Raw genomic sequence first — 24009 nt, forward strand, 5'->3', positions numbered from 1 at the left:
TTCTGTTCCCACATTCCCAAATGCTAACAACAAAACATTCCTCTCTAATATTTTCATTTTTAATATGAGGATGTTAGAATAGTCTGCCATTGATGTGATCTGTTCACTCCTAATTTTTTCTCACTCATCTGCAATCTTCAGTCTTTGATCAAATTCTTTATTTCTAACTTGGCTCTCAGATCCATAAGGTTAAAACTGGTTTGCCCATCTTTATACAGCTACTTTAGAGTTTGACTGATTTCTTATAAATTTATTCAACTAACTCTCTGATACTTCGCTAATTTTGTTGTCTAGTTCCATATTTAAGTTGTCATCTTCAGTAAAAATGTACCTAAATAAATTGGTTTTACTTGTTTTATAGGTTCTCCATTCAGCATGCAGTTGATGTTTTCACTGTCCCTGTCTATTTTTGTAGTTTCTTTTTATTGCTGATTTTCATAAAAAATTTTGTATAGCAGTTATTTAATTTAGTTAGTGAATTCTGCTGGTTTCTACCAAATACATTTAAGACTATAACATCCTCTGCATATAAAGTAGAATTCAGTTGAATATCTCCAATTCTAATAACAGGCCTAATGACAGTCCTTTATAAAGTGATCCATGCAGATGATGAATAATAGTGGCAATATGTATCCTTATCTCACACGCATCAAACCATTCATCCTGTACTTCTAATTCTAACTACTGAGTTGCAGTTCAGATATAGACTATATATATTTCTCAATATAATGTCCCATTTATACACCATATAACTGCAGTATCTTGAAAACAGCTTTTTTCTTTCTCGAGACTGGAGGGAAACTAAATACAGTGATTGTGGGGGTGGGGACTGTTGAGGCCATGTACGAACAAGAGCCTGAGTTTCCTTTGTGTGGGCAGTATGTTCATGTCATCCTGTTCTTGTCATCGAGCCTACTATGGACAGACAGGAAGAATTGTGGACATCCACCTCAGTGAACACAAAAAATAAAAAATATATCCAGCACTTTCGCTATGGCAAGTCAGGTCTAGCAGACTATGCTTTGGATACTCCTGCACACAGGATCAATTGGAAAAAAACAAAATTGCTGCACAGAAGCTTTTACAAGTTGGAGAGGTTGTTCCTGGAATCAACAGAAATCTTGAAACATACTCTAAACCTCAACAAGTATGGCTGTATAAATCTACCAAAGATTTGGGAGACAGTCATTCTAAGACCAAATTAATACTTGCTTTCCCTCTTTTTTTTTTTTTTTTTTCTAACTTAGATGGTGCCTAATTATGACTTCAGGCTTTGTGTTGCATGCTACAATTGCTCATACTAGTCCCACTGTTACACCGGATTGCGGTTGTCTCGCTACTGTAACAAACTTTGTTTGTGTGTTCTGAAGATGCTGGATAGAATACCAGCGAAATATTAGCGTTTAAGTTAATAAATAGTTATTTTCTTATCAATCTGTATTTGCATCTATACCATTAAAATCCAATCAACATGTGCGACGAACATATAAGCCTTTCAACACAGTATGTTTACAAGTCTGTCACCTCTCACTGTATGCCTTACTTTCTTTTTATCTCTTCATCACCACATATAATGGATCACAACCCAAAGAAATGAGATTTTATTGTAGATCACAAAAATTCTTCCACAAAAAATAGTTAGAAAAAAATCCAACCAAATCTACCCCCACATCCTACCCAAACAACTCATCAACATTAATTCTTACCAAAACAAAAAAAAAAATCAGCATCTACTTCACCAATATCTCTGGCCTAAACAGCAATATAAACTATGTGCACCACCACCTCCAATCATCTAAACCAGAATTACTATTCTTATCAGAACTCTCCACCTCAGCTGCCCAAACTACACATTACACAGTTCTTTCGACCACAAGGGCAGCATTTGTGCAATTATCAGAACTGACATACCATGCCAGAGATTGCACAACCTTGAATCCCCACTTGTTTGATCTGCTTTTGCTAAAAATTTCCCTACCAAATCAACCTACTCTTTTCACATATTCTATCATTCTCCAAACTTCATTAACCACTCTGACCTCTTCAATTATCTCTCTCTGAAGCTTTACTTTCTACAGTCAAAATGAGGACTTCAATATCTGCAATTCACATTGGCTTCCCTTCTCTAATTTCACTGCCCAAGCAGGCAGGGATGTCAAGGTGTTTGCCATTAGCAATGGCCCATTACAAATAATCAATCTCCCTACTGGAATACCCAACAACCTCCTCCAATTTGCCAACACACTTAACCTCTTCCTAACAAGCTCCCCTTCCAAGTATACTGTGGTCAGTTCTCCTCTTGGTAACTGAAATCACAACACCTCATACAAGTCTCTTTTGCTACAGAACAACTTTCACTCACCAGTTGTCAGTCTCATGTCCTTAGGGACTACAGGGATGCCAAATGGGACAACCTCCATGACTTCTGTTTTTCCTTCCGGTGGTCTGACTACTGTTTCAATTCTTCTGATCCAAACCTACTTAGAACAAATAACAGAAATCATCCTCACAGGAATGAAGGCTTTCATCCCTTATTCCATTCCAAATTCTCTGCCTCCATCCAAGCCTTGGTTCTCAAAAAAGTGTGCCAATGCATTAAAAGAAACAATTGTGCATACCATGAATGGCTCAAGACTAAAACTTCAGCTGTTCACTCTGCCTATACTGCTGCTGCTTGCAACAGCTATAAAAGAATCATCACTGAATCCAAATCAGACTTTTGAAAGGGCCAAATGCTGTAAACTTGTCTCCTGCCCAATAGCAGTCACTCCTTCTGGTTCTTCCCAAGGCCATTGGGACAACGTTTTGCCCATCCAGGTTTCCACCACCACCACTCATATTCAAATAGTACTGTAGTTACCTCACCTAAAGACAAGTCTGTCTTACTGTCATCACTCTTCTCTTCCAATTCCTGCTTGATGACTGGGCAAAGTTCCTTAACTTCACCAAGAGCAACTCTCTTCATATCACTCATTGTCTTCTACCAGAAAGAAATCTGAAAAATCCTTAATAAACTGAACACAAATAAGATGTCGAGTCCTGACTGTATCCCACTTACTGTGTTAAAAAAAAAATTGTGCCCCAGAACTAACACCTAGCCTGTATCACCTATTCAATTTATCCTATTCAACTGGCATCTATCCTAAAATATGGAACCAGGCATGCATCCAGCCCATCACAAAGAAAGGTGATAAACATCAACCAATGAACTACGGTCCAATTGCTCTCACTTCCATTTACTCTAAAATTATGGGGAAGGTCATCAGCAACCGACTCTTGCACCACCAAGAGACCTACCAACTAATCAGTGACCAGCAGTATGGATTCTGCCACTCACAATATACAGCTGATCTTGCTGTATATTGTGAGTCCCTGGCGTGAGTCCACATCTGGACTCACGCCAGGGAAAAATTTGGAGAAACTCATGTGGCTGCCCTTGGCATTTCAAAGACATTTGATAGGGTTTGGTACAAGACCTACTTAGCAAACTATCACCCTATGGCCTGCCTTCCACATTCTGCAACTGGATCAGCAACTTTCTCACTGGTCACTCACTATATGTCATAGTGGTTGGTTTCCTCTCCTCAGATTTACCCACCACTGCAGGGGTACCCTAGGGTTCTGTTCTTTCACCCACTCTCTTCCTCTTGTATATAAATTACCTGTTCTCACAGACGTGCAATCCACATAGCTTTGCTGAAGACAGTACACTCCATTCCTCCTTTTCATTTGACACCTTGTAGTGCTCAAGTATTATAACCTTCAAGATCCACCAAGACCAGTGTCCTGAATTCTGATCTCTTAGCAATATCCCAGTGGGGCAAGGATAACTTTGTAGACTTCAATGTCACCAAAGCTCATTCTCTCTCTGATTTCACAAGAAAGAGCTTGCATCACCCCCCCCCTTACCTTCAATAATACTGAGATATCCAAACATGATCAGATTTCCCTTCTTGGGCTGACCTACACCTTTTGAGTTTTCTTGGTATAAGTACATTTTAACTATAGTTTCTGCAGCAGCCAAAACATTTGGAGTACTTTTTTGCACAAGACATTACTTCACACCTGCTAAATTTATACAAATTTGTCTCACCATGGACTATTTGCTCCAATTTTGGTGACATTGCACCAAAATCCTCTCTAAAATTGCTGGATTCTATTCAGAAGGACAATTGGGTTAATTAATGATCTCACATATCCACTTCAATCCCCATTTCACGGATGTTCAGTTTCTGCCTTGTGCCTCTTCTACGTATATTTTCGTGGACAATATTCTGCTGAATTGGCCACTATCATTCCTCCACTTTCCTCCAAAATCATTAGAACAAGAGCCACTGCTAACCAACACCATTTCACAGTCCATCTTGAAACTCACTGAATGAACTTCAATGCCTCCCTCCTCTTTCATTCCATCTACGTCTGTTCTCTAGAACATTCTCTCCCACTCCGCCTTCCACAAAGACAACTTTTAGCTGTTCAAACAAAATGTGAACAGATTCCTCCTTTCTTCTTGCCAATACATGGCATGGCACTAATGTACTATAGGTCTTATGGCCTTTCATGTGTGGATCAGATGTAAATAATAATAATCATAATAATAAACACTTATCCTTCATTTCTAAGCTGCTTCAATAACCTCCAGAACAATAGCAAGGCCTTCTGCAATGAGTTCATGGACTCCTTGAAAATGTCACATGATATAATAGTAATACCAAAAAAAAAAAAAAAAAAGTTCTATCATGAACTTAGGTTCTTTTACAGTGTTCTACCTTTACATTTTTCTCTGTATTCTCTCAGAACACATGTTGGTTTACTTTCTAGTACCATTTGTTATGCTTTCTTCTTTTCATATGCTGCCTCTTTAACTTCCTGAGTCCACCTTGGAGTTCTGATTTTTCCAACCATATTGATAACTTCATGTGGATGAATCATTGTTTTCTTCAGATTTTTTCACTGAGTCTTCAAGGCTTTATTCTCATCTTTGAATTTTTTCTTGAATAATATTTATATGTTTGCATCTACGATTCCACCCATGAAAGCTGCTTGACTTTGAGTCTTTTTTAAAACTTTCATATACACTTTTCAGTGTGATATTCAATTCTATCCTACTCAAATCTAAATGGTTATCACATTTTTTAAAGTACATTTAATTATTCTCTTCCACCATAATTGAATAATGTGCAGTATTCACTGTAAGATTTACTGGCAATGGTGGTTTGAAATGAAAATAACTTTAGTATTTTTTTTTTATTTTTTATTATTATTCTTAAAATTTACTGCTTGATGTTTTGCCCTTCATATCAAAGTCAACACCTGGAATAGACATGAACACAAAGAGACAAAAGTTAATCCAACATTGTGCTAAGATATTTGCCTACCCTACATAAGCCAGTCTACCCTGACAATTTGGGAAAGGAGGAGAAATAAATCAAGAAATTATCAAATGAGATGCTCCTTTGATTTATAATAGATGAACACGAACTGGAAATGTTGAGTAGACTAGATGGTGATAAGGATGTGATTGGATGAAATACATTTATAGTTTTCATGAAGTGTTACGGAGACAGAATAGAGACTGTGAAAGAGTGCATGATGGCCACGGAGTGGGAATGATGAACCAGGAAGGAGAGAGGGTTTTGGTAGCATTTGATCTGGCAATTGTGAACTCGTTTTTCTACAAGAGGGAAGAACATTCGATAACATTTAGGAGTGGTAACAACAGTTCACAAATTGACTACATTTTGACTAGAAAAAAACATCTTAAGGTTGGGACAAATTGTAAAGTAATTCCAACAGATCAAGTGGCACAGCAACACCGACTGCTGTGCGCAGACTTTAAAATAAGATCGAAGATAAGAACTTCTGGTAGCAATGGGATGAAGACAATTAAGTGGTTTCGCTTAAAAGAAGAGAGTGTGAGGAATCGTTTTAGGGAGAGGGTGTTAGAGAGGATTTCAGATGGACAGGAAAGTGTACAAGATTGGTGGAAACATAATTCAAAAGTAATCCTGAGTGCGCAATCGAGGTGCTTGGTGAGACATCTGGTAAGATTAGAGAGCAGAAGGAGGGTTGATGGTGGAATAATAATGTACAAGTGGCAGTGACAGCTAAGAGGAAGGCAAAGCAGAAGTGGGATGAGTCAAGAGTGGAAGAGGACAGAGAGGTGTACAGAGAGAGAAAGCAAGAAGCCAAGAGAGTTGGGGCACAGGCGAAGCCCATGGCATATCAAGATCTGTATGATCAATTAGAAACAAAGGAAGGACAGAAAAAAATTTACCAACTAGCGAAATGTAGAAATAAAGCAGCAAAGGATCTGCCTCACATCTGCCTGATCTGCCTCACATCTTACATGTGAGGCAGATCAAAGACACTGAAGGAAGAGTATTATGGAGGGATGTGGACATAAGAAACAGATGGAAAATATACTTTGAGGGACTTTTGAAGGAGGAAAATGCAAGGACTCACAGAGAAGATGTGCAGCCTTCTGAGGGGATGGTGCAGAACATCAGTAGAGTGGAAGTGACAGAGGCCATGAAGAGGATGAGGAATGGAAAATCGGTGGGCCCCGACAGGATTCCAGTGGAAGCATGGAAGGCACTGGGGGAAGAGGGAATCGACCTGCTGTGGGATCTGTTCATGAAAGTTTTCCAACAGGAAAATATACCCGAGGAACGGAGGGAGAGTTCTCTTGTCCCCATCTACAAGGGTAAAGGGGATGCACAAGACTGTAAAAATTACAGAGGAATAAAGTTGATGTCCCACACAATGAAAATCCTAGAAAGGGTTCTTGATGGAAGATTGAGGAAGGAGGTGGAGATTGCAAAGGAACAATTTGGCTTCATGCCTGGTAGATCAACAACAGATGCTATCTTTGGGTTAGGGCAGATGATGGAAAAGTTTCGAGAGAAACAATGGGAGCTACATCTGGCATTTATTGATCTGGAGAAAGCATGCGATAGAGTGCCAAGGCAAGAACTCTGGAGGTGTCTGAGGGAGACGGTTCCAAAGAAATGTGTCAGGTTGGTGCGGGAGATGTACAGAAATGTGAAGACAAGTGTTTGGACCTGTCTAGGACAGACAGAAAGTTTTCAAGTAACAGTTGGCTTGCATCAAGGGTCAGCATTAAGTCCGTTTCTGTTTAATATTGGGATGGAGTTGGTGACGGAGGAGGTGAGAGAAGATGCACCTTGGACAATGTTGTATGCAGATGACATCTTGCTGTGTGCAGATTCAAGAGATGAAGCAGGAACTAAACTGGAAAGATGGAGAAAAGTACTGGAAGAGAGAGGTATGAGACTGAGCAGAAGTAAGACAGAGTATATGTGTTGCACAGTGGGTGGCAGCCAGGAGACAGATCTGGAGCTGGAAGGAAATATCATCAGGAAGGTGAGGGACTTTAGATACGTAGGTTGAACAGTGGAAGAAGATGGAGGAGCTGAGAAGGAAGGGGGATGCATGATACAAGCGGGTTGGAGGAACTGGAGGGAGATTGCTGGAGTGTTATGTGATAAGAGGGTGCCGATCAATCCGAATGGCAAAATCTATAGGACAGTAGTGAGGCCAGCTATGATGTATGCTATAGAAACTGTGGCCCTGAGGGAAAATAACATCAGCAGGATGGAAGTAGCAGAGATGAGAATGCTTAGGTGGATGTGTGGTGTGACCAGAAAGGATCGTCTGAGAAATGACTATGTGAGGGGGAACAGTGATAGTTACGAACTTAGGAGTGAAGATACAGGAGGCAAGGTCGAGATGGTTTGGTCATGTGATGAGGAGGGAGGACAAATATGTGGGAAGAAGGGTCATGCAGATGGATGTGCAAGGAAGGAGGAAGCTTGGGCAGTGAAAGAAGAGATGGAGGGAGCTGGTAGAAGGGGACTTGAGGATGAAGAACTTGGATGTGGCGACAGCCCAAGACAGGAGGATGTGGAGGAGACTCATCATCAACGGTGACCCCACTTAAGTGGAAGAAGCTACAGAAGAAGAAATAGTTACCAGAATCCTTTTGAAGTATCTGTAAGATGCTCAGGTTAACCATTATAGTTAGTCCTTCTGTTGATGGTTCATGCTAGATAAATTCACACTAGACCTACCTATCTAGCCATCCCCCCCACACACACACACATATGTGTGCATGCACGATGGGAGGGGGGAAACTGGAAAATTCTGATAAACACCTAGAACAAATGATATTAAAGCAATTGATATAACCAAAAGAAAGAACATATCTTAAAACCCTTTAAAACTCCCATGTTTCATGAAATTGTAATAATTTGTTCTTTTTCTTTTAGGATATATAAGAAGACATAAAATTAATTGATTTTTGTTCTGGTATTTATCAGAACTTTCCAGACCCCACTCCTCATGTGTACACGCGTGCACACATAAAATGAATGAGTAGTATAAGATGCTAGTTGTACCAAAGAAAAATCCAAAAGAGTTCTTCTAATGTGTGATAAGTAGGTACAAGCAAGAATAATTACAAAAAGCTGTCACTAGTCAAATGGTCATAGTGGTAAGCAAATGAACTGGAAGTGTTGAATAGATTAGATGATAATATGGCTGTGAGGTTAGATGTTACATCACTACATTTTTTATGGAATATGTGAGGGAATTGGTTATACTCTTGACTTTGTTGTTTAATGAGAGCTCTGAATTAGTTACAAAGGAATGGAGGGGAGGCAAAATAGTACTACTGCATGAGCAATATTAAGATAGTCATTTCCAGTTGTGGATTAGGCTCTATATCTGCAGTTGTGGTTCACCATACTTAATAGATTTATTAAGACTAGAATGTAGGATTGGGTTGATAGGTGTAGACTGTGAGGGTTAGCATGAATTTATAAAGAGATTTTTAGGTTTACAGCAAATCAGCAACCTGTTGAGTAGCAACTATTTATTAATATATCTCACATGTTCACACCTTTAAGAGTTAATATTTAACTTGCTATCACCTGTAGAGCAATCCAATAAACAAAAGAAAGCCAGGAATATACTAAGATGTCTTAATTTGTGCTTCTTGATATGGACTGTAATTGTACATCACATGCATGTGATCTAACATAAACCTGCATGTAGCTATGTAGGTAACAATGATATCTCCTGATCTGAAAGACTTCAGTTCGAATATCATCTGAGATGCAAATAACCATAATACTTTTTTTAGCTGAAGGTGAGTTAGCCAGTCTTATATGAAAGTGGCAGGGTTGTTGTTTCCCACTTAATATTTATTTATGTTATAAATAGGACTCCATGAGGTCTTGGAGTAGTAATGTGATGGCTGCAAGGAGTTTGAGTGTGTTTAAGACACAGTATGATGAGCTGTGTGTGATAAAAGGACCTCCCAGATGAGTCTTTGATTCCATGAGGTCTTGGGGTAGTAATAATAATAGCAAACTGGCTAGAAGAACACCCATTAAAGACATTAATTAAGACATATACTGGCCTAAAAATAGCCTTGGTCATAATTAAAAATAAATAAAACACCTAGATGTTGAAAGAGATGGTTGAGATCTTTAGAGAAACTGAGAAATTTTGGTAAGAGGATTTGAGTGGTTTTAGTTAATATTTATTTCATGCATTTTTAACAGACATCTGGAATATGGGATGATGATGAGTGTCTGTATATTCAATGAAATAAATTATTTCTAGTCCTCCACAAGTCCAAAGGGAAGTCCACACAATGCTTATCATACCTCTCTGATGTATAATAAGCATTGTCTGAATTAAGATTAGTAATATATGAGAGAACTCAGAGCTATTTCTTGCATTCTATTCTACTTTTTTGTCCATTTCCAAACAAAAAATCTTGTCCTCTCATCATTGTGAGGACAAGATTTTTTACATCTACACCCTCAACTTCCAGAAGTATTCTCTTGTTCTTCCCTCTCTCGTGTATTGAAAAATTTCATTTATCTAGAATTCCTTAACAGCCTGCATTTCTTTCATTTCACCTCCTTTCTGACTTCTAACAAATGTTTTAACCTGCAAATCTTCAGTCTATGCTTATGGGAAGAAGCATTGCACAGACCTATCATCATTTTCATTGTCTTCCTTGAATCATTCCTACTTCCTCATATCAAAAGAATACTCAGGTGAACAAATCCTGCCTCCTACAGAGTTGGTAATTCCCCCTCCCCTTCACCGCAAGGTTTTATTCCTCTTGTGAAACAACTGACCAGAAGGATACATACTGCAATTAAGAGACATAATAAATTGAATATACTGGCCTCTTAGCCCTAGTTGTTTTGGCCATAATTTCAAAACAATATACCTGAATATTAAAGGAATAGTTGGCATCTTTAGGGGATCTAAGTTATCACAGTAATTTAGGTGTGCATATAAAGTTTTATAAAGAAAGTTGAGTTTTACCACCAAGTCCTTTGTGCTATTTTGAATACTTAAATAATTTGTGCCTTGTCCACAATCATTCCTAAATCCCTGGCCTCATCAATTTCTTGCTCTACAGTCAAATCAGTATAATCTTTTCACATGTATGTATTGAATTGTAGCCATTATCCTCTGCCTACATGGCAGTCTACTTTAAATCATCCTGCAGGATCTGTACATCACCTTTTTCACAATTACCCTCACCCAGTTAAACATAATTAAAAAAAAAAAAAAAAAAAACATAAATTCTCTTTCTCCTCCAAAAAAAAAATCTCCACTATCATTAAGGTACAAATTTAAACAGCAGCAATCCAAGTGCCGAATCCTATGGAATACTACTTGTTGTATGCCATTCTTCTTAATGGACTCCTCCATATACTATTGGCTGTTCATAAAACCATCCTCTTTATTTATGTCACCAGCTTTGTGTCTACTTTCACAGGGTTCTGTGCAGAATCCTGTTAGGTACCTTTGCAAAGTATCATGGTGTAGCCATTTCCTGTATTCAACTTGTAGCTGACATGGTAATGTAGAAAATTAGTAAATTACTAATCTTTAAGGGTACCTGTGGCATGACTGTGGTTATCGTGTAATCTGTTCTGTAAATGTCCTAATTTAACATGAGAGTTGTTATATTAGAGTCCTTAACTCTAACATAACAATTCATGTTGTTATATTAGAATTTTTTTATTTTATATTTCAAGCCACTTCAGGCCTCCAATCAGTGGGGGGGGTGGTCTCACACCAGGGGATGAAGTTCATCCCCCACCTAAAGACTATCACAAACATCCATGCCTATGGCAGGATTTGAACCTGTGAATTGTAGTTTGGAGAGTGGGCATACTAGCCACTCAGCCACCTGTTGAATTTAACTGCAATTGCAGTTCTCCTTTTTGAGCTTACTTCTGTCATACCATGAAAAGAGACTCAGTGTTGACTCTTTTTATTTCATCTCATTTCAAATCGTTCATTTTAACCAACACAGTCACATTCTTATTATTATTCAGGCCTCCAAGGAGTCAAAATATTTATCGCCGGAGGTGCTTCCTCGGAAACACAAGTCTATCACAACTCATCGTGGGAGGTCCCTCCCAGGAAACATAGTCTATCATACCACTCCTTAAACTCATTGACTGTTCCCACACTCACCACTCTATCAGGCAATGCATTCCATGGTTCAACTACCCTCCATGCAAAGAAACCACTCCTCACCCTCTTGCTCACAGTTTCCTTTCATAACATCCAGGGATGGCCCCTTGTCATCACTCGTTCCTGCTGTTCAACCAAGCAAAAGAACTCCCAGTGTCACCCCAGTAACCACCTCTCAACAGTTTAAGTCTCAATCATATCACCTCTCCTTCTATCCACCAAACTCTGCAGACCACATTCCCTCAGCCAATCCTCATAACTAACATTGTACAGTTCTGAAACTGTCTTTGTTATCTGCCTTTGTGCCCTTCTCACAGTTAATTTACCTTCAAATCCTGGGAGACCAAATCTGAGCACAATAGTCTAAGTGTGGTCTCATCAGGGTCTTATACAATAGAATGACAACTCTTGGTGCAGTGGTGTCGAGGCTAGCTGGTGAACGGACGTGCTATCGGAGAGCTCCTGAGAGATTTGTGTTTTTTGTTGATTTATTGGTGTTTTGGATTCAATTTAATGGACTTGAGTGTTTAATTTTGGTATATTATTAGAGCTTTATTAACGTGGTTAGTGTACTAAAGTGTTTTATAACATAATCTATGTCGGGAAGTCGCCGCTAGATGAATTCGTAATGAGTGGTGTTCGTGCAAGCTCCAGATAAGATAAGTATCATTTTCAGTTATCGATACAAATTACTTAATATTGTGTAGTTTTGTTTTGTTTGCCTTGCGTATTTTAGTGCGTCTAATTTTGGTGTGTTATAACGTTTAATTTGACAAAACACGTTACAGATAAATATGGCACCTGTGCATAGGAAAATGGCGGCCAGTAATGAAGGTTCGCCATCGTTATCAAAGAACGGTAGCATAAAAGAAATGAGTCAGTGTACTAGCTGTGAAATGTACGCTTTGCGGAGTGCGGTCGGAGTGTGGTTAGATGATGATAAAGGATTGAATGTGTGTAGAAAATGTAGGGAGAATGCGGAATTGAAGTGTATTTCGGATCGTGAGTGTGATATTTTTGTCAACCTTCAGAATGAAGGAAATAGGGATATGACAAGAAACGGCAAGGTTGTACATGAAAATTGTGAGAGTGTGAATGTAGAAAGTGTGAATGATAGTATAAATGGTTTCTCAGAGAACAAAAAAGATGAGATAGATGCATTGAGTGAGATCGCGTTGTTGAATAGTGCGATAGAAAGAGCAAAACAGCAGCTAGAGTGCATGAACAAAAGTAGACTGAATGAACCAACCAATAATAAAAGGTATGACAGGAAAAATAGACGTATGAATGTGAACATGAACAAAATGAAGGATAGAGTGCTGTATGGAGACTCGTTAGTACGAGGTGTGTTAGTAGAGGATTTGACAAAATCGTACCAACCTGGTGCGACCATAAAGGGCGTAACTGCATCTATTAGAGAGCAAAAGGAAAGGGTGAAAGAAATGATTGTTGTGGCAGGTACGAATGATTTGAAAGGAGATAAAATGGAAATGATAGAAGACCTGAATGAATTGTTTGAGGTAGCAAAAGAAAAGAGTGAGAGAGTTAGAATGATTAGTCTTTTGCCACGGTATGACAGTGAAATGTTTAAAAGGAGGGCTATAATTGCAAATGACTTTATGCATGGGTTATGTATGACGAGTGGTGTGGAATTTGTGGATGTGTGGAGTGAGTTTGATGGGCGAAAGGATCTATATAAGATGGATGGCTTGCATTTGAATGGTTACGGTGTAAGAAGACTTGAGAAAGTGTTGCTGAATGTAGTGGATGTGCAAATTCAGGGAAACTAGATTTGTTAGGGGGGGGGAGTAGAGATACAGTCCTTATGGAGGCAGTTGAATGTAAGAATGAATATAATATGCCAGAGCAAATAAGGACAACAAATCTGAGTGGGATAGTTAATATAAGGCATCAAGGTAGGGTTGGGGCTAATGGGGGTCTTAAATTCATGTACACTAATACTAGGAGTATTAGGAACAAGAAGGAAGAGTTTTTGGCCATGGTTGGCACTTCCAGACCACAGGTTATAGGTATTAGTGAAACATGGCTGACTGTAGATGATATAACTAGTGGGATTGAATGTGATGGGTATAGTGTGTTCAGGAATGACAGAGAGAATAAAATGGGGGGTAGGAGTATTGTTGATGATAGCTGATGAGCTCCAGCCAAGGAGAATAGAAGGTGAATTGCAGGATAGAGAAAAGAGCACATTTGAGGCCATTTGGTGTGAGATTGTGGCTAGCAGAACTAAATATACAATTGGGTGCTGCTATAGACCAGGTGATGGAAAAGATGGTGGTGACAGTATGCACAAGCAAATAGAAGAAATGGGTGGAAGGAGGGTGATTATTATGGGAGATTTCAACTATGGTCGCATTGATTGGAGTGAGGAGAGGACACACGGGAGGAAGGAACTGGATTTTATGCGGTTATTAAGGGATAACTATCTGCGACAGCATGTAATGGAAAATACTAGGGGTCAGAGAGTGCTTGACCTAGTAATTACATCTGAGGATTTGGCTGTAACAAATATGACCACATTCTCACCAATCGGTGAGAGTGATCATAGGGTCTTAACTTGGGAGGTGGCTAAAGGTGTAGAATTTTCAATTAAGACAGGGTACATGTGGAATTATCGGGCGGGAAAGTATGACAAGCTTAGGAGTTTGATTGGTTCAGTGCCATGGCATGTACAACTGCAAGGACTAGAAGTTGATAGTGCATGGGAGGTAGTTAAGAAGTGCTTGCATGAAGCAGTGGCTGACTGTATACCTAGAGTCTGAATAATAAATCAAGTAGGGGTTAAATGGATGAATAACACCATTAAGCTTGAGTTGCAAAAAAAGAAACAACTATGGAGGGAATTTAAGGAGAAAGGTGACCGGCAGGCACATGAACGGTATAAAGCGCAGGCCAGAAGGGTGACGAGTGTGGTAAGAAAAGCAAAAAAGGATTATGAAAGAACATTGGCCATGCAGGCTAAAGAGAATCTTAAACAGTTTTTTAGCTATGTAACAAGTAAAAGGAAAAATGTACATGGCAGATTGATTTTAAAGAATGCCGATGGTAGGGAGGTAACTGAATCAGTTGAGATAGTTGAGTTACTGAGTGAGCACTTTGCAAAAGTATATCATCCAGGTGGTGACATTGCAGAAACGAATAAACCAGTAGATTATACGGGAATTGTGGTTAATGAAGTGGAGGTGAGTAGTCTATTGCATAACCTCAATGTCAATACATCTGTGGGATTGGATGGTATACCAGCTCGTGTTGTACGAGAAGCAGCTAAAGAATTGTCAGTACCCTTGACAATTTTGTTTAATTTGAGTCTCGGGTCTGGGTTAGTCCCGAGCAGGCGGAAAGAGGGGAAAATAGTTCCACTGCATAAAGGTGGTTCCAAGACTGCTGTTGTAAATTACCGACCGATTAGCATATCAGGAATCATTGTCAAGGTCTTAGAGAAAATAGTGAAGAGGAAAATACAAGATTGGATAGAAGAAAATGGGATACTGTATCGGGGACAGCATGGTTTTGTGAAGGGTAGGTCATGCCTCAGTAACTTGCTCACGTATTATAACACAGTGACGGCTGAACTGGATAAGGGTAATGGGTTTACGGTGATTCTGCTGGACCTTGCCAAGGCCTTTGACAGGATTCCACATGGAATTCTAATCAGTAAATTGCAGCATATGGGAATGGACATAGGGTTGGTGAGATGGATAGGAGGGTGGTTGACGGAGAGATATCAGAGAGTGGTTTACTCGGGAGTAGAGTTCACAAGACGACCTGTGACTAGTGGCGTGCCACAAGGATCTGTTCTTGGACCACTGCTGCTTAATTTGTTCATAAATGATATAGGAAATGATCTGAGAGGAACAGTTCATTTGTTTGCGGATGATGCGAAGATGGGTAGGGCAATAGTGAATGCAGATGACGTCAAAATTTTGCAGGATGATTTGGATAGATTGGAGGTCTGGGCTAAGGAGAATGGATGTCAGTTTAATGTGGCAAAATGTAAGGTTATGCATTTTGCGGTGAAAAGATTGGCGGCAGTTTACTGCATTGGTGGAACCGTGCTCCAGGAAATTGATGAGGCACGAGATTTAGGAGTGTTGGTGGATAAGGAATTGAAATTTAGGGGACACATTGCAAAAGTGACCAAAACAGCTCATCAAATCACTTGGTTGCTGAAGAATACGTTGACAAGCAGAGACAAGCAGGTTATTGTTCCTCTCTATCGAGCCTTGATAAGACCCCATCTAGACTACTGTGCTCAGATTTGGTCACCTAGGTTTCTTCTTGATGGGGAGGATGTGGAGAGGATCCAGAGGCGAGTGACCAAGATGATAGCAGGTCTGTGGAATGAACCGTATGAGAACAGGTTGAGGATTTGTGGGTTGCAAAAATTGGTTGATAGGCGGAGGAGGGGAGATATGATTGAGACATTCAAATTACTGAAGGGTTTCTATAAAATTAATTCAGAAGATATTTTTGAGAACAGGGCTGGTTGTGGGAGGACTAGGGGACATCCATGGAAACTGGGCAAAAGTGTGGTTAGTAAAGGTGTTAGAGCTGGGTTCTTTACTTTTAGAGTAGTGAATGAGTGGAATGCGCTCCCTGAGTCTGTAGTGGATGCTGTGACAGTGAATGAGTTTAAGGCGAGGTATGATAGATACTGTATGAATGTCGAATAGTTGTGATGAATATGATTTGGGGCCTCCATCGATGAGTCTAATGACTCCCTGGAGTTGCCCGTAATAATAGTAATAATAGTAATCTTTGCAGGTCAGCATCTTTCTCATTATTGCAGCAATCCTTTGTGTTACTTTCACCACCTTTGCAATATGTCCCTTGAATTTCAGGTTTCTATTAATCATCAACCCCAGATCTCTTGTCTCCCCTACTTCCTCCAGTATAGCTCCTCCATTAGAGTATGCAGCGACCCATCGATGTGTCTCAAATCTGAAGACCTTACATTTTGCTGCATTAAACTGACATCCCCCATTCATTTGCCCATATGTCTAGCTTATTCAAATCCTCTAGTTTATTCAAAACATTCAAATATCATCTGCTCATTCTGATATTTTTTTTCCCATCAGCAACCCTTGCATATTGAGGTGGTTTATGAAATAGAACTATTATGTTCCATCAATAGTTGCATAGCAATGAGATGAATTATGACATGGACGTGGGGGGGAGCATCGAGGAAAGAAAGCTTTTAGTTAGTAAATTATCTGTTTATTATTAATAGTAATCTTTAAATCTTAGATCTCATATATACTGAAGGTTTCAAAAAACAGTTCATATAATTAATATATTTCTTTATCCAGCCAGCACATTTAGTTGCTCAAGATCTTGCATCCTTGAATATCCAACGTGGTAGAGATCATGCTCTTCCAAGTTATAACAAATGGCGTCATTTTTGTAATTTGTCAGTGGCTGAAACATTTGATGACTTCAAACAGGAAATTCAAAGTCCAGCATTACGTGAGAAGCTACAGCAACTGTATGGGCATCCAGGTGAGATGTTTCTGTAAGCACCATTAATATTACATTTCAATTTTTTTTTTCAATAAAAAAATTTTTTTTTCATTTAGCATTTAAAATCTTAGTATCCACTGAGCTATTGTGAGAGGCCCAGTCTGTCTTGCATGCACCTTTTTCTTTAAAGAATTTGGCACTGCAGCATCATTTGATCTGGTGGCAAATTCTGTTTTCTCTGCTGCATGAAAAATTGTGATTTTTTTTTTTACAACTTCTATAAATTTTCTCTAGACATTCAGTCACATCTCTTATTTTCTATCATTTCATACTGAAAAGTTTGAAATATAGGCATTTCATGCTTTTCAAAGGTGAGTAAAATTAGCTCTACAATCTACATCATGTAACTCCAAATCATATAGAAGATTAAGGGTGATTACCGATGTCCTATGTCATTTCTTGGACAATATTTTGCATACCAATATCTATTAAATAAAAAATAGGGCAAGCTTCTTCTGAAGCACCATTAGTTTGATAACTTGCAAAATAAATATATAAATAAGATTACATTAAGCAAATGGAAGAGATGAATGCAAGGCAAATCAGAATAGGAGTGACAGAGAGTTATGGGAATGATAGAAGATGAGAAAATAGAAACAATAGAAGAAAGGGAATAAGAAGAATGCGAGGGCTGGAACCAAGGATAAAGAGATGCCAAGAGAGCAGGGAAGAGGAGAGAGAGAAAGAGAGGGATGCAGGTGAGCAATCAAGGAACAGAGTGGTAAGAGGTGTGATGCATGGAGACGCGATGATCCATGGTGTACAAGATAGGATGGCAGAGGAGTGTTTGCCTGGAGGAATGATAGAAAGTGGCTATGGCAATTAAGAGGGGTGGATGAGATGATTGTAGTGGTGGGCATAAATGATTTGAGAGGTAGAGTAAATCAGGTGGCGAGAGATCTGAGATTCATGCTTAAGGTTGATATAGAAGAAAACTCATAGAGGGAAGGTTGGTTGTGTGTGTGTGTGTGTGTGTGTGTGTGTGTGTTACCTAGGTATGTTAATGACAAGCTGAGTAGAAGAGCATTAATAATGAATAGCATGATAGCCAGAAAGTGTCAGAAGAGAGACTTGGAATACGTGGATGCTTGGAGGGCATTTGATGACAGAAAGGAACTGTATGCAAGAGACCATTTGCATTTGTATTTGAATGAGGAAGGATGTAGGCATCTGGAGAGATTGCTGTTCTCTAAATGAGTTGGTGTGTCAATGCAGGGAAACTAGAATTCCCAGGGTGGATGGTTGCAGGGGTGGCCTTCTTGTGGGAATAGGTGCTTGGGAGAAAGGGGAATACATCGGGTAATGCTGAGTCCAGTGGAGTCAGGAGGGGATAAGGATAGGTATAGAAACTGATATTTTTATGCTTTATACTAATGCCAGGAGTATCCAGAATAAAGGAGATGAATTGGTGGCTCTGATATCATTCTATCTGAAGATTATTGGGATCTCTTAGATGTGGTTGACAGAAGAATGATATAATAACAGGAACAGAAGTAGCAGGGTATGGCATTTTTTTGAAAGAATAGGAAGGGAAACCATGGTGGTGGAGTACTGCTTATGATAAGTGATGACGTCCTCTCAGAGTGAAGGCTTTGGAGGGCAGTGACAGTAATGGTTTTGACAGCATATGGTGTTGAGGTAGTGGTGGGCGAGACAGGATATTTAGTGGGATGTTGCTAAAAGCCAAGAAGCATAGAATGTGAGGAGTGGGAGATGTTTAGGCAGTTGCGCTTGGCAAGTACAACAAAAATGATTGTTATGGGAGGATTTTAAATATAGCAGTATAAGTTGGGAAGAGGAAAATACATGTAATAAGGGAATGGAATTTCTAGAATTCTTGAGGGACCTTCATGTCTATTACATGTCTTAGGCAACATGTAATAGAAGGAACACGAGGTTCAAGAGTTTTGGATTGCTCATAGCATCAGAAGAGCTGATAATAATGGAGATGACATCCCCCCCCTCCCCATTGGAGAGAGTGACCATGTGGTTTTGACTTGGAAGATGAATAGACATGCAGGAGTATCAAAGAGAGGGGAATTTATGTGATTTTATAAGGTGAGTGATTATAATAGTTTTAGATATCAACTTGAGTCAGTTCCATGAAGCAAGGAATTGGAAGGGTGAGATACCATTAATGCTTGAGAAATTATGAAGGAATATTTGTTAGCAGCAATAGTAAGCTGTATAGCTGTATTCTATAAGTGAAGAAAAGGACACAATTTGGTGTGAGTATATGACAAACAATATCAAACAGGAACTGCAGGTGAAAAAGAGTTTATGGAAGAGATATCAGGAGAGGGATGGAGAGCAGATGCATGAAGGATATAAGACACAGGCCAGGAGAGTGACTAATATCATAAGGAAGGCAAAACTGGAATATGAGAAGAGACTGGTATTAAGATCCAAAGATAATCCTAGGGAATTTTTTAGATATGGGGCCAGTAGGAGGAGAAATGATAGTGGAAGAATGACATTGTGGGATAAAAATGACTAATGCAAAGGACATAGTGGAGTTGTTCAATAAACACTTTATTGGAGTATTTCATCCTAATAATTAAGTTTTAATACTAAAGGGGATAGGGCAGGTTCAAGGTTTAGAGGTGCAAGAGGAGAGTGTGATCCAAATAATGAATTCTCTGGATGTCAGTAAAGCTGAGGGACTGGATAGTATTTCACCATGAGAGAATGTGCTAAAGAAATAACAGCTCTATTAGACCTGGCATTTCAATGAAAATCTGGCTACGGGACCCCAAGGAATGGAAGGAATGGAAGATAGTGCCATTGCACAAGGGTGGTAGCAGACTGGAAGTGTCAAATTATAGACCAGTTTTTGTTTCATCAGTAGTTAAGATCTTGGAGAAATTAGTGAGGGACTACATACTGCATTAGTCAGATGAGGGTAATGTTATCTGTGAGTCGACATGGATTTGTTGAGAGGTGCTCTTGCTTTAGTTATATGATTGCCTTTTATAATAAAGTGACAAGAGCAGTTAATGAGGTAAAGGCATATTCTGCCTTTTTGATTTTGCAAAGGCATTTGATAGGGTGCCACATGATAAGCTGATATTTAAGTTGCAGCACATGGGTTTAGATGTCAGGTTAGTCAACCGGATTCAGGATTGGCTATCTGATAAGTATCAGAGAGTTGTGTATAAAGGGGCAATATCAAGGAGGCAGAAGGTTACAAGCAGGATCCCACAGGGCTCATTACTAGGTCCTGTATTGTTTAAGCTAAGCTTTATATCAATGACATTGTCAATGGATTGCAAGAGGATATTCAGTTGATTGCAAATTATGTGAAGCTGGGCAGGGTAATTAGTAATAGTGCAGATGTGGCAATCCTTCAAGAGGATTTGAATAAATTGGACAGATGTTCAAATGAATGGGGTGTCGGTTTAGTGCATCAAAATGTAAAGTCTTAAAGGTTGGATATATCGATGGGAGGCAGCATACTCTTTTGGAGGAGCTGTACTGGAGGAAGTAGGGGATACAAGAGATGTGGGAGTTATGATTGATAGAAACCTGACATTCACGGAACATATTGCAAAGGTGGTGAAGGTAACCCAGAGGATTGCTGCAATACTGAGAAGGATGCTGACTTGCAGAGATAAGAGTTGTCATTCCATTGTATAAAGCCCTGATCAGACCACACTTGGACTATTGTTCTCAAATTTGGTCCCCAGGATTTGAAGGGGATAATTTAACTGTGAAAAGATTACAGAGGTGGATAACAAAGATTGTTTTAGGACTATACAATGTTGGTTATGAGGATCGGCTGAGGGAATGTGGACTGCAGAGTTTGGTAGATAGCAGGAGAGGTGATATGAAGAGGTAGTTACAGGTCTGACACCAGGGAGTTGTTTCGCTTGGTGGAACAGCAGGAAGGAGCATTGACAAGGGGGCCATCCCTGGTAGTTACGAAAGTAAGCTGTGAGCAAGAGGATGAGGAATGGTTTCTTTGCATAGAGGTGGTTGAACTGTGGAATGCATTGCCTGATAAAATGGTGAGAGCATGAATGGTCAATGAGTTCAAGGATTGGTATGATAGACTTTGTTTTCTAGGAAGGATCTCCCACGATGAATATTTTTGTGGGAGACCTGAATCATAATAATAATAAAGGTGGCTGCAACTTACCTATGATTTCCTTTCTTGAATTTATGTTGCCAGTTTCATGTTTTTTATCTGCTCAATCAATTCTCATTCATTATACAGGCTATTCCAAATGTTTGTACATGCCAAGCAGAAGCAGTGTTGTATTTGTCCTACAGATGTCTTTTATTTTAGTGAATTTTAGTAATTTTAGTAATTATATTTGGTTATATCTTCCTTACTGTAGATTGTGAAGTTTGACTGTGTGTTTGTTTCAGAAATATAACATGGAATATCGTTTAGAACAGTGCTTCCGAAACTGTGGTCTACTGCCCCTCTTTGGGCCGTTAGTTTTGTTCGGGGGGGGGTGAAATAATGAAACATAAAATGTTTTAAGACTAATAAGATAGATAATATCTATCTATCTATCTATATAAAAATATAAGATAATGTGGCATGTCAAATGCGATGCTAAAAATGTAATATTTGCATTTCATTTTTGGAATATTCACTGTGTATGTTATGCAATAGATATTATGATAACATATGTCTGTATTATGATTTTTTTTCGATAGGGGCCATGAAATATTTTAATTTTTTCAAAGGGGCCTTTACATCCATAAGTTTAGGAAGCACTGGTTTAGAAAGTGTTTTTTTATGGCATTGATGTATAAAAGGAAAATGGCAGTCCAGAGTTCCTTGTTCAAAGAGTTCAGCATGAAGGATTTTGTATGATGTATGTTCTATGATGATGAGGTCACAGTAAGGAATGAAATAGTGCATTTACGTGGTATCTTTCACAGGAGAAAATAGGAGCTAGAACGACTTGAGAAAGGATTGTTATGTGGTGCAGCAGGCAGGAGAATGAAAGAAAAAAATGAATGGAAAAAGTATGAAATTTCAAAGAACTGGAAATAAGGAGAAGGCATTGCATGGAGATTTGATGATAAGAGGTATAATTAATGAGAAAGTGATGAAACCATGTTTCCCAGGTGTGAAGATCAAGGATGTTAATGAAGCTATTAGTTTGCAGAATAGAGAAGTGAAAGAGTTGATTGGTTTGACAGGAACAAATGATTTGAAAGGAGAGAAAATATGAAAGTCTTGTTGAAAGAAACAAAAATGAAGAGTGGGTAAGTAAAGATTGAGTCGGCTGCCTTGGTATGATAGAACAGAGTTAAGAAGAGGTGCTGTGGTTGCTAATGAGTCAATGAAAAGATTGTGCAAGAGGAATGGCATGCAGTTTTATAGATGTATGGAGTGAATTTTATGAATGAAAGGACTTATGTGCCTGATAGACTACTTTGAATGGAATTGGATGTTATTATTATTAGTTGCCTCCAGGGAGTCCAAAGACTCATCGAGGGAGGGCATCTACTCTACATCCAACACTCACGATCCACCAACTGACTGCAACTACACCAATGCCATCTACTGCCGACCACCACCACTAGTATTTCCACAGACAATCACAAACATCCATGCCCACGGCAGGATTCGAACCCACACCTCTTGACTGGAGAGTGGACACGTTAACCACTCAGTTTGGAGAAAGTGTTTTTTACTGAGAATTTGGGAGTGCAAAACCATAAAAACTAGAGATATTAGGGGGAGATGCAACCAACCATGTCTGGCCATCCCTTGGATAAATGAGTGCATGTTACAGAAATGATTGTGTAATGCTGAATGCAATTTCACAGGGTTCAGATTTGAGTAGATTGGTAATGGCATTTCAAGGGGATGTTAAAATGCATTCCACTTATATTCCACATTCCACTTGTGTAATGCCATTACCAATCACTGTATACATTCCACATCCAAGTGAAAGTGGAACGTATACAGTTGTTGAGGGATAATTACCTGAAACATCTTAAAAAGAGACCAGAGGTTTGAGGAGTGCTGGATCTAGCAACAGCATCAGAAGACAGATTGTCCACCTTGGTTATGGATATGTCTCCATTTGGGGAGAGTGAAATAGCAGAAATGAGGGAGAGGAGTTTTTGGTATTGGTCAGCTCAACTTGGCCAAAAATTACAGGCCTCAATTAGTTCTGGTTGACAGAAAATTATAGTTGCAGGGATAGAATGTAAAGGGTATTGCATTTTCATTGAGGATAGAGGGAATAGGACAGGAGGTGGAGTATTGCTGATGATAGCTGAATAACAACAAAACTTGAATTTAAAGGGGATTTTAGCTCTTTGGGAGATGATTCGTTTGAGGCTGTTAGCATGAGACAGAGACCAGTGGGAGAAGATATTTTGTTGGTTGCTACTACAGATTATGGGGTCCAAAGGAAGATGTAGATGCCATGTATCAGCAGATTAGCACAATGAATGCAGGCTGAACAATTATTATGGGAGATATCAACTATGGAGACATACATTGGAAGGATGAAAGGGAGCATGGCAAGATGGAAGTGGAATTTCATAGAGGTGGTTGAATACAGTTTAATGGAATAACTACAACACAAACAAACAGCAGGATTAATCGTTTCATTATTTTGTCTCTGTTGCAGAGACATCTTCGGGAATACAATGTTAAAATTGTAATAACATACAGGAAACAATAAGCGGAAGGAAGGATATTACACTGTATTGAAGACTAAAGTCTTATGACTGGTACCCTCTACATGTGCTGTTGGCTAGCCTTAGATATTGGTGGAGGCCTAAGAATTAGTTTTCCAAATCTTGGGAAGTTTAATACAACTTGAAGATGTCTCTAGAAAATAGACGAAATATTGAAATGATTAAACCTGCTGTTTAATTATTTCTCTTTTTTCTACGTTTTTGAGTGCTGAATTGTTTCTCTGAATACGAGTGTACTTCAGTGGTTGTTTT

General features: G+C 39.0%; 1 protein-coding gene across 4 annotated transcripts in view; it reads left to right on the top strand.

The window, feature by feature from the left end:
* The window catches only part of Pxn (Peroxidasin), a 479183-nt gene that overhangs the window by 363382 nt on the left and 91792 nt on the right, over positions 1-24009 (top strand). For 3 of the 4 annotated variants that reach the window (XM_090409901.1, XM_090409902.1, XM_090409903.1), the window contains one exon: positions 16869-17058. In XM_090409901.1, coding sequence (XP_090266027.1) covers positions 16869-17058 — 190 coding nt within the window. Of the gene's footprint in view, positions 1-16868; positions 17072-24009 lie in introns of all 4 variants that reach the window. The other variant, XR_016550040.1, reaches the window with a different exon arrangement.

Source organism: Typopeltis vanoorti, chromosome 20 (genome assembly GCF_054136105.1).
Source record: "Typopeltis vanoorti isolate ZY-2024b chromosome 20, IOZ_Tvanoo_1.0, whole genome shotgun sequence".
Taxonomy (NCBI): domain Eukaryota; kingdom Metazoa; phylum Arthropoda; class Arachnida; order Uropygi; family Thelyphonidae; genus Typopeltis; species Typopeltis vanoorti.